Here is a 12,046-nt window from a genome sequence, read left to right on the forward strand (position 1 = left end):
ATAACTATTAACAATTAGATAATTAGTTATTAGTTTAACTATGTAGAAATAGTTTGATTAGTTAATTAGTTAATTAGATAAAATAGAAATTAGTTAATTAGATAATTAGTTAATTAGTTAATTAATTTAACTATGCAGAAATAGTTTGATTAGTTTAATTTGTTTAACAAATTAAACGTTGGTTTTGATGAAAGTACTCAAACCTTTCATCTGGTGAAGTCAAATCCAATAGGGGTACTCTAGTAATTTCACACATTTTTACCTTTTAAATTAGTTCCAACTGTTTCTAGGGGAGGTTAATGCAATTTCAAAATTGATAGGGGAGGTTAGTGCAAATGTCAGAAATCTCAGGGGAGGTTTCTGCAATTATCCCTATATATAAAATATATATGAGATAAAAAAAATTGTTAAAAAAATATAATATTGAAAAGCGTAAAAAATTTTTGAAGTAAAATTGCAATCCAAACACGATTCTGTATTTATTTGCTTAGACAGCTGATAACTATCTAATTTATAATTATAAGTTGAATACTTTGTTTTTGGTTTGATAGTTCTGAATTCAAGTGCATATCTATTGAAAAAAAAAGGTGTAGGAGGGGAGGTCACACACATCATACAAAACCAATTTTCCTAAGATTTTAAAACTTAAGTGATTAAATTAACTTGTTTTGATAGTTTCGAATTTAAAAAAAAAAAAAAGGAAAAAAAAACAAGTGTATAAGGTCGCATACATTGTAGAAAACTAATTTACCTAAGATTTTAAAACTAAAGTGATTAAAAAGTTAACTTATGGCTCATAAAAATTTTTAAATTATGTAATCTGATCATATTTTGTGGCTATATATCTTTCCTACAATTGTGTAGAAAATTAAATTGTAAGCCATATTTTGTAACGGTGCATCTCTTACAATATATGCACATGCTTAAAAGAAAATAGATTGATCAAAATTCCAATTGAAAGTATATACACATGCATCCCAAAGTTCACCATTGTTGCTGTAATTTTAATCTTTCTTCCGTTTCCTTTCTTTGTCAAGAGGACTGCCTAGGATACTCATCTTTTGGTACTTTGATAGAAGTGTTCAAAAGAGTTCATCTGCAATCCAAGTCCCAACTAATGGTTGGATTAAACTTCTCACGGAAACCAAATACAACACCAAATTGAGGACAAATATGGATTGATAATGGTGGATGCTATGGGTTATTTTCTGTTTACTCGGTTAAGTGTCAAATGGCAATCAAGAGTTCCAGCTCAGTGAGTACATGCAAAAGCTACAAACAGTTGCTAGTGATGACCAACAAAACACTAAGCTTTACGAACAATCAACCGCCTTTCTCGTTTATATTCAACTTCATCTCTTTGATGCATGATCAGCAAAGCTCTTCTTACCTGCCATATGTCAGTGAATTTTATATAGACAAGACAAAATGGAATAACTAATCTTGAAGATGAAAAGGTTCAAGAACTCACAATTGATTCATTCATGCCCATCCTGGTAAGCTCGTCAATTAGCCGTCTCTCTGATATATGGCTTCCAATTCCCATTCTTCTCTTTATCTGAGTTTCAGCTTGCTGTTTAATCACAAGAGGGGATGGCATCAATTCGCGGACGTAGAGTAAGTGTTGGAAAAACACAGGCAAACTGAACCAGAGGCAAACCTTTATCTCATTTGCCATCTCAGGTGTAAGATTTATATGTTGGTTTATTCCGGATCGTGCAGCATCCATTGTGGAATTGTTGAAAAGCCGAAGAGCTTCTGAGACATGGTTCTCATTTGCAAGATAGGACCTGAAAGTATAGAGCAAACCCCACATTAGATGCAAAAGTATTAACAATAATAACAAAGCAAAAAAACCCCATTAAAAGCAACTATTCTCAAAAACAGGAAAATTCTGCCAAGGTAGCTAAAACTTGGGCCAAGAATCTCTGCAGAGAATCCTTCGAGAGATGCACCCTGATCTCTAACTGGATCGTGCCACAAAAGAGAAAAGTTCCAGATTACTTGGACATATTGCAACTAAAGGAGAAGTTCCTTATTACACATTCATAAAGCTAATACCGTATCTTGACTGACTGCAATGCAGAATGAGAACCCTTTGGCTTGCCAACTTGGTTCCTTGACATGCATAGAATTCAGACAATGTAGCTAGCAAACATATTCAAGTGCATTTCTGCACACAATATTGGTGTTTAAGCAGAAGTAGTTCAATTTTATGTCAACACCCCATGCCCAGGGCAGCTATGGTAAAGACTGGACCACGCAATGCAGAGATTCCAATATTCAGTTCTAGAAAGATCTTGATCAGTTTGATAAAATTTGAAACATTGGACCAGGACAAAGAGATGTTGAATCTAAAGCCATCTAAACTACAGAGACTCCTGTTTTGCCGTGTGTGCATGCAGATTGTAGACTAATGCTTCATTTGAAAAACCAGCAATGACAAGACAAAGTAGACAATAAGAATACTTCTGCACATATTACTTTGAATTGGAGCATGGGACATGCAAACAGCTTTCAAAAGCAATTGCTCCTCATTGCACACACAATAAGAAACACAGAATTGCCTCTTACACATAATCCCCTCTCATCCTCCATAAGGAACCTTCAACTGTTTGTTGGTGCAAATACTGTACAGGCAAATACAGTCCCTCAACATATTTGATGTCCCAGAATTTGGATGATGAGAGTTGTGTCCACAAAATAAGCATTGACTCTTTGATTTATGCATTCATCAAGCAAAGAAACCATTACAGATAGGATATTCATTTCCTTGAACTTACAGCCTCATTCTTGCGAGCGCTTCACTCAACCTCACTACAGCTTCCAGCTGCCTCACAGTGATAGGTATTGCAGCTGCTTCCCCAGTTTCATTTGCTTGCCTCCTCATATCCTACAAGATAAAGAAAAGCAAAAGCAAACAATGAAAAACAATCTAAATATCATTATCTAAATCTCTGAGACTTGGGGACCTTGAGCGGTAGGATTTGTTTGCCAATCACATTTCAATGAATGTTCTCTCAGAAGCCCTTTCAGTGAGAGTAACCAAGTCTAATTTTACTATGCTCTCTTATTTTTCTTATTCACACTTTATCAGAAAATAACTCAAGTCTCAATATTATGAAAGAACAGCTTTACTCTTGTAGAGTGACACGAGGAACTTGTTGCACTGACTTAAACTGATACAGTATTTCTATGTGCTCAGTTTTAAACTAAACAACCAAACCCATGTCTCAAACTACATTGTCTGAGTTTCTAGAATCAGAAAAATGTCTTCTACAGTATCTATTTTCACAAGTTGGATCCAAGCTACTACCACTGCTATAGAAGTTCCAATCTCACCATAACAAGGCAGTCGAAGTACCTGTCTAATTTTAACATAGTTCTCCTGCAATACAGAAGCTGCAGACTCTGATAGTCGTGGGTGACAATGAGTCCGACAGTAGTGTATGTACCTGCATGCACCATTTCATATACTTCAGCAATGACACTGTATAGCCATGACTTTAGTATTTCAAACATAAATTTGTAAGCATAACCAAGTGAACACCTCTTCAGCCAGTTGTCCTCTTTAGAAGATCTAGAGTCGCTCATGGTTGCATTGGCAGATGCATGAACCTTGATGATATGGCTAGCAATACTCTGTGAAGGGAGAAAAAATAATTAAAGTAGCTGCAAGCTACTACTTTCTATAGAAGTGCCAATCAAGTAAGAGCTCAACGTGGCATATTTCACAAAAAAATGAGTTATTCAGATCTTAACACACAACATTACAATTAAAAAAGTACAGAAACTCACTAGGTTAAAGACCAATACTTTTTATGCTAAAAAAAAAAGAGAACTGGGAAAATGTAGTGATTTTGAATTAATGTTGTTCACATACCTTGTCTTGACTGTACATCCTGATATCTTTAACAATGAATATCAAATCGAATCTGGAAAGAATTGTTGTCTGCAAATCAATATTATCTTGTGCAGTCTGGAAAGCCAATAATTTATTAGCACAAGTGACATCCTATGAGATGAACAACTTAAATAGAAGCACTACAAATTACGCAGCAACAGAAATTGAAGATAGACCTTGAGGTCATCATAACGCCCAGATGGAGGGTTAGCTGCTGCTAAAACTGAAGTCCTAGAGTTGAGAACTGTAGTTATTCCAGCTTTAGCAATGGAAATGGTTTGCTGCTCCATGGCTTCATGAATTGCAACCCTGGGCCACATTTTATTAGCTCGACTATTCCAGTAAGAAAACTGATTGGAAAGAGTATTATCAAGCCCTGTTTTATTCTCACTCACCTGTCTTCTGCCCTCATTTTGTCAAACTCATCAATGCAGACAACACCTCCATCTGCCAAGACCATGGCTCCTCCTTCCAGATAGAACTCACGCTGTTTGAATAGTTAATCAGAATAATAGGTTATAAGATAACTAACACCAAAATCAATAACACTGGTTAAGTAACATTACATCAAGAGGTTTAGAGAAATGGATGTTTGCTTTCTACACAGGCAAGACAGGAATTGAACTTACTGAGCTGTTGTCTCTGATAACAGAAGCTGTTAGACCAGCAGCAGATGAGCCTTTTCCAGAAGTATAAACTGCTACTGGAGCAGTCTTCTCAACAAATTTCAGAAACTTCACAATAGAGAAACATGAATTTAGAATCTTTTTTTAATAGAACAGGACAAACTGTATAAACAGCAAACAACATCCATGGAATACTTGGGCCTAGGAAACTAGTGAAGGTAAATTGTCCCGTATGAAAAGAATGAGAAGTTTAGTAGCTGGAGAAGGGAGGCATTAAGCTAGTCCTTTAGCAAATATATTGAAGCAAAATAGAAGTGATTTTGAAGAAAGCTAATCATCAAGCATATCCAGTTGACAGCTATCAGTTACATGAAACTAACCTGTGATTTTGCAGTAGATGGATCTCCCAAGAGTAAGACATTGATATCGCCTCTGAGTTTGACACCGTCAGGCAAAGTCTGATAAACAGAGGAAGGTTTATGCTAAGAATGTGTGATATGAAGGACATTAATAGAGTGACGCGACTAAAGCATACCTTCCTAGATCCTCCAAATAAAAGACAAGCCACAGCCTTCTTCACATTTTCATGACCAAAAATCGAGGGGGCAATCTTGGAACATATGTTTTCATATGCATTTGTATCTGACGCAAATTTTTTGAATTCTTCTATCTGTGGGAATTCATATCATCTTCAGAAACGGCAGAACAAAAAAACAATGAAGCAGAATCTCCATATTCTTGTGAATGGTCTGCTACGAAAATTTGTAATAGAATTTGGCTCAAAAGATAAACATTTATTAGATAGATAACTATTGAAAGGATATGCAGTATGCTAAGAGTTCAGCACCAGAAAAAGTCCCACAACACACGTCCTATTTAGGTAGGAGAAGATTTTGAAGAATTCAGCAGCAGCATTAACTTAATATGAGTGGAATATTAGTTTTGTCACCTCCAGGACTGTGTCTTAATTCATCATCTACCAAAAGAACTTTTTCTACCACTTTATCTCACAGTTCGTTGATGGATGATATCTAGCATTTCTAGACAGAAAACCACTAGGTGTCTAGGTCATGAGCTCAACCATCTGCAACCAACTGACAATGCAATTCTGGTTTTGAATACACATTTCAGGAGACTTGCTTAATAATTGTTTAATGTAACAGTACTTTCTGAGATATTCTCTGAAATCCTGGTGCAACTGGACTTGGCTCATAGAATCCTACTGGGCTTAATATTATCATCGCTAGAATGTAAAGCATTAATTAGTATATTACTTGACAGGATAAGATATAGACTGGAATAACAATTTTACACTACATCCCTCCACAGGTTAGGATATAAAGACAAGTAGCATATCTACACTACAAACATTTGATTACGGAGCAAATTTTCTTCTGTAAAATACATTAACTTTCTTCACATGCAGGTTACTTACTTCATCTGCTGTAAAGTTGGCTGGACTACGAGAGTCCGTTTCATTTGTTTCCTCTATTCCCACAACCCTTATATAGGGCTGCCTAACAGCAACCGCTCCTTTGTGCCTACAACAGAATCCAAAATAAGGAGTAATATGGAGTAAACTGCACATAATTTCATAAGAAGAATGGAAAGCTTAAAAGTAAATAAGATGCTACAATCCAGTTTGTTATCCAATTTTCTTACGATGTGGACGAATTAGCAGCTTGAAAAATGCTGTAAATGCCCATAACAGTCAGTCTGGTGCCAGGTACGATTGTCTGCACCAGATGGCGATCAACAGATAGGAGTATGTTCCTTGGTAGCTCCCCAGTAGGGACATCCTTTGATTTCAAAATAACATAAATACCCTTGTAAGCAAAAGGAATGCAGAATAGTGATTAAATCATCACAACTTGGCAAAATAATCGTATTCACACCTCGGGATTTTCCTGCAATTTCAGTGTCTGTTGATCAACATATTTGCTTCTATCTGGAATGACTACCCATGGGTCAACAGGGCATGGTTCTTCTCCAGTCTGCAATTAATATGAAGACTTTAAACATTCTTGGGCAACATGTATAAATCAGAAGAATTAGAAAGATGGTTTTCAAGGAAACCTGAGGTGTGTGGTCACAAGAACGTGGTACAATTGCTCCACCAAGTCCCGGACGGCATGGGACAATCTTCAAATTCTTGCAATTCTTACAAATTAATGTCACATAGGTTGCCTTTGCCTTAGTCTTTGATGCAGCAATTGTAATGCCAGATACTTTAACCAGCTTTGAGATATACTGTGCCTGCATCAAACAACAAAATAATAAATAAATAAATAAATAAGAGCTAGACATGTTAACCAGCTGTGAATCGAATGAGCCTACACCAACCAGCAAAAAAATATATAGAAAAGAGAACTAAAAGTTCAATCTAACTCAGAAATTTTCAATATTTGAAACCGTGAAAATGAAAGAAGATAGTTAACAAATCAATGGGTTCCAACTGACCCCAAGCGACCGCATTGACATGGAGTCCTGCTCTGATCTTAGCAGAATCTGCACCTCTCCAATTTCGGGCTCCTCCATTTCGCCAGTCTCCCCAGATATCCTTGATCTCAAACTTGCCAAAACTTCAGCTGCTGCAGTCTCAAACTGATCAAAGGAAGAAGATTAGGTCATTGGTCAAGTATCATTCTTGCCACTTGAAGCATTAATAATCAAATAATCCTTAAGGCCTGCACACTCTCGTGCATTTTAAACACGAAAGTAAGAGTACCAGTAAAATTTTCAACTCATTCAAAAAACGTAGCATTTAATATATGCTAAAAGCATTAAAAAGTCAAAATCTGCATTTCAGCTAAGTACTTTACCTATTGCCAGAAAAGGCTTAAAAATCAAGCTTTAGAAGCATAAGTGCCCAATTATTTAAGATATATCTCAAACCCATCAAAATTATCCAATATAAGTATAACCCATTTCATAAAAACTTTGGAACAAGTAAGAGAGAGAGAGAGAGAGAGAGAGAGAGAGAGATAAAATATCATTTAATTACAGTTGTCCAATTTCCTCAATCATGGTACTTTGAGCAAATATTACATCTTGTACGTAAACAAATCAACCCACATACTTGAAAAGAAAACGAAAACCCAGAATACCAGAGGAAGATAATCGGCAGGATTCTGGCGCAGGAGCTCCGGGAGGGTCTGGTCACGCTCGTAAGCGAGGAGATCGGACATGTTAACGAGCAAGAATTTAGGGTTCTCGAGCAGAGCTTCTCTGTAAGGGAAAACATTGGGTTGGCTCTTGTGAGGAAAATTTCTAATGAATTCCTTGAATTTACGGAGGACTACGTGGCGGCTGGCAGCCGCCGCCTGGCCTTGTTCGGTTTCGCCACCGGTTCCGTGGGGGAACTGGGCTTGGTCGCTGTAGTATACAGCTCCTTCGTCCCACCCTGACATGTCTATGAATCTCCCTGTCTCAGTTCCACAAATCTTTGAGTTGAGAAGAGGGGATTCAGAAATGGGGTTGCAGATGAGGAGGGCATGGGCTATGGAGTAGCTGTTTGGCGGGAAAAATATGGCGGGAAGAGTCAGGGCACGTGATCTGCACGTGCTTGGCCTAGGTGTATGATATAGTAGCTTAATTTTTTTCCGTGAGATTCTAAAACGAACCAAAGTGTTTCTCATTATTGAGTTTATATTATTTCATTGTAAATTTTCAAAATTACAGAAAATCAATAGCACTATGAATGTTATTGATACTCAATATATCCCATTTATGAGGATCGTATTTTTTTTATTTTACATCTTAAAATCAATGTACTTTTAGTTCTATTTACAAATTTATCCTTTATTTAATCAAAACAAATCAATGGGATATAAAAGTTATTATGTCAAATTGCATTAACTCACATTAGAATGAATGCATGATGCATAAGCTTATCTAAATAGCCATGCAAATAACAATGCTTAACTTTGTTATTTGCAAAGTTTTAAATGTCTTTTGCCTATAATTTCTCGAGAGAAATTGCAAGATTATAGTTGTAATTTGTCATACATAATATAAAATGTGAAGCACATGCATTTTTCTAGTCGTACGACAAGTATTTCATTTTGTATATTTTTAGTGTATTTTATTTTTAATTTTTGGTGTGTTTTTAAGGGTTGAGAATAAAATTTATCTCTTTTTACCAACAATTTCTCTAAGTCACATTTGTTAACCAACACTTGCATTTGAGTGGTTTAATATGCAAAACGTGTTGTTTTGTAGATTTTGGTGTTTCACGATTAATTCGAATCAAGTGGAATACAAGCAATACTTTAGAGAGGATTCAAAAACGATTTTGAAAACGACAAAAATGAGCAAACCAAGATTCCAAACAAGATTAGCAACCTAAGAAACACATGATTACTCATATTTTTGACCCACCGATTGAGATGTTCCAAAAAAGACAAAGAATATGCAGGAGAGGTGAAAATGCTGACAAAAAATGTGGACTCACCCACTTTTTCCACCCGCAGATTCTTATTATGTAGCACAGCCACTTACAAGCTTTTCACATAGCTTTACAGCTTCACTTGCAAATGAATTTCGACTAACTTTTGTAAGAAGGAACATTAAAGTCTTGAAGAAATAACTTTGTATCATTGTCAAGAAACAATCTAATTAGGGTTTTGCTTCTATAAATACCTTGTATTATGAATTGAAGAAAGAAAAAGAAGATGATTTTGGAAAGATGGACAGTTGACCCCGGTTCGGACACCTCTGATGGGATTCACCGGACCACCCATCAACCTGGAGGGGATGATCACCCTGATGGTTACAGTAGGGCAGGCGCCCAAATGCCGGACCATCCCGGTCAATTTCGTGGTGGTCAAACAACAATCCCCGTACAATATATTCCTGGGTCGGCCCGCCTTGAACGTCCTCTGAGCTATTCCTTCTTCGCTCCACCTCAGCGTCAAATTCCCCACACCGGAAGGAATAACCGAGGTACACGGAGATCCAGAAGTGGCTCGAACTTGCTACTTGTCCATGCTCCGGGGGCAAAAGAGGGTGGTCGCTCAGGCAACCAACTTGGAGCCCTACATCCCGTGGGAGGAGGCCAAACAGTTGGGCACCCAGGACGGGATCGAGGAGTTCCCCTTGAGAGAGGATAGGCCTGACCGGGTCCTCCGCATTGGTGCGTCGCTACCCTCCGAGGAGAAGGAGGGTTTGAAGGCCCTGCTAAGGGAGTACTCCCGGGTTTTCGCGTGGACGGTTGAGGACATGCCCTGGATTCCGACTGACCTGGCGGTCCACCACCTCAACGTAGATCCCCGCTTCAAACCGGTGAAACAGAAGAAGAGGAGTTTCGCCCCAGAGAGGAATGAGGTGATCAAGAAGGAGGTCGGTAAGCTGCTGGAATCCAAGATCATCCTGGAGGTATATTACCCGACCTGGCTAGCCAACCCGGTCCTGGTGAAGAAGGAGGACAAATTTTGGAGGATGTGCGTGGACTTTACAGATCTCAATAAAACCTGCCAAAAGGACTGCTTCCCTTTGCCGAGGATTGACAGGTTAGTAGACTCTACTGTGGGTTTTGACGTTTTGTATTTCCTGTATGCCTTCAAGGGATACCACTAGATAGAGATGGCTGAAAAAGACCGGGAATAGACTTCTTTCATCACTGAGGAGGGGACTTACTGCTACCGGACAATGCCGTTTGGGCTAAAAAACGCTGGAGCTACTTACCAGCGCTTGGTCAACAAATTGTTCCAAAATCAAATCGGCAGGAGTATGGAGGTCTACGTGGACGATATGCTCATCAAGAGCCAAACTGACCGGCAGCTCGTTTCCGACCTGAGGGAAATCTTGAACATCCTGTGGAGAGTCGGATGCGGCTGAACCCGAAGAAATGCACCTTCGGGGTTAGATCGGAAAAGTTCCTAGGTTTCCTGGTCTCCCGAGAGAGGATCCTGGCCAACTCGAATAAGTTCCAAGCTATCATGGGTATAGCCCCTCCGAAGAACATAAAGGAGGTCCAGCGGCTCACGGGAAGGATGGCCGCCCTGAGCAGATTCTTCTCGCGTTCCGCGGTGAGGGGACTACCCTTCTTTCAAATCCTGAAAGCGCCTAAAGACTTTCAATGGATTGAGAAATGTCAGAAAGCCTTCACCGACCTGAAAGCATATCTGGTTGAGCTGCCCACTTTGACTGCCCCGGAGTAGGGAAAAACCCTGTTTCTATACTTGTCCGCTTGTAACGAGGCCGTTAGCGCGGTTTTGGTGCGGGAAGACAAGGGGGCTCAGAGACCAATATATTATGTCAGCCGTGCTTTACAAGAGCCGGAAACGCGGTACACACCGACAGAAAAATTGGTCCTTACCCTGGTGCACGCCGCCCGGAAACTCCGACCTTACTTCCAGGGCCACAGCATTGTTGTCATGACTGATCAGCCCTTACGACAGATACTCACAAAATCTAAGGTCTCAGGCAGGATAACCAAATGGGCCGTCGAACTGGCCAAGCATGACATCGGCTATCAGCCTCGCACCGCCATCAAAGTTCAGGCCCTGGCGAACTTCCTTGCTGAAGAGGCCAGTTTGTCCGTGGCTGAGTCAAGTTCTTTGCCCGAGGAGGTATGGCCGGAAGAGCCGTGGGTACTGTTTGTGGACGGGGCCTCGAGTAAGGAAAGGAGTGGAGCCAGCTTGCTGCTCACCTCGCCCACCGGGGAAGAGCTGACCTACGCGCTCAGATTTGACTTCTCGGCATCCAACAATGAGGCGGAGTACGAGGCCCTATTGATTGGATTGCGGATAGTCCACCAGATGGGTATAACTGCGATCAAAGTCCGGAGTGACTCCCAACTCGTAGTCCACCAAGTTCGCGGGGAGTACGAGACCAAGGAAGACATCATGAAAAAATATTTGGCTAAGGTACGAAAGGCGATAACCCTGTTTGATGTTTTTGAAATCGAGCAGGTGCCGAGATCACAGAACAAGCGCGTGGACGCTCTGTCAAAATTGGCGTCCTCCTCGTTTGCTCACCTGAACAATGAGGTTTTGGTGGAGGTAGTCAAGCAAAAAAGTATCGACCAGGTCCAAGTCTTGACTATAGACAGCCCGGTCTCTTAGATGACTCCCCTCGTGGACTTCCTCAACTCGGGTGTCCTCCCCGAGGACAAAATCGAGGCCTACCGACTCCAGCTCAAAGCTGTCAAGTACGCTTACTCTGGGGGGACCCTCTACAGGAGGTCGTATTTGTCTCCCTGGCTAAAGTGCGTAACTCCCGAGAAAGGCGATTATGTCCTCCGAGAAGTTCATGAAGGCTTATGCGCGGCGCATGTGGGATCTCGGGTGTTGGCCAAAAAGTGCCTGCTCTTAGGCTACTATTGGCTCTCAGTGTTTCGGGATGCCGCGGCACTAGTTCAACAATGCCGAACTTGTCAGGTACACGCTCCGCTGCATCACCAACCAACTCAGGAGATGATCCCCATCCACAGTCCTTGGTCTTTTGCCCAGTGGGGAATGGACCTTCTTGGGCCTTTTCCCCGAGTTCCCGAGAGATACGAACACCTCGTGGT

At 40.0% G+C, this 12,046-nt stretch overlaps 2 protein-coding genes across 2 annotated transcripts; one reads left to right on the plus strand and one right to left on the minus strand.

The window, feature by feature from the left end:
• Positions 1-1,091: 1,091 nt before the first annotated feature.
• Positions 1,092-8,081, minus strand: LOC113691684 (DNA replication licensing factor MCM5). The gene is made up of 18 exons (XM_027209947.2): positions 7,638-8,081; positions 6,991-7,134; positions 6,607-6,786; positions 6,426-6,524; positions 6,193-6,329; positions 5,966-6,071; positions 5,066-5,200; positions 4,911-4,988; positions 4,534-4,638; positions 4,300-4,391; positions 4,081-4,213; positions 3,884-3,979; positions 3,551-3,642; positions 3,365-3,455; positions 2,784-2,893; positions 1,661-1,790; positions 1,472-1,573; positions 1,092-1,390 (listed from the first exon to the last, which is right to left on the minus strand). Exons 1-18 carry the CDS (start codon positions 7,938-7,940, stop codon positions 1,307-1,309), a joined length of 2,217 nt encoding a protein of 738 aa, XP_027065748.1. The 5' UTR covers positions 7,941-8,081; the 3' UTR covers positions 1,092-1,306.
• A 1,435-nt stretch (positions 8,082-9,516) lies between these two features.
• Positions 9,517-11,597, plus strand: LOC140008902 (uncharacterized). The gene is made up of 2 exons (XM_072053812.1): positions 9,517-10,040; positions 10,739-11,597. The coding sequence occupies exons 1-2, from the start codon at positions 9,517-9,519 to the stop codon at positions 11,595-11,597; spliced, it is 1,383 nt and encodes a 460-aa protein (XP_071909913.1).
• Positions 11,598-12,046: the final 449 nt, after the last annotated feature.

The sequence above is a fragment of the Coffea arabica genome, chromosome 6c (genome assembly GCF_036785885.1).
Source record: "Coffea arabica cultivar ET-39 chromosome 6c, Coffea Arabica ET-39 HiFi, whole genome shotgun sequence".
Classification (NCBI taxonomy): Eukaryota; Viridiplantae; Streptophyta; class Magnoliopsida; order Gentianales; family Rubiaceae; genus Coffea; species Coffea arabica.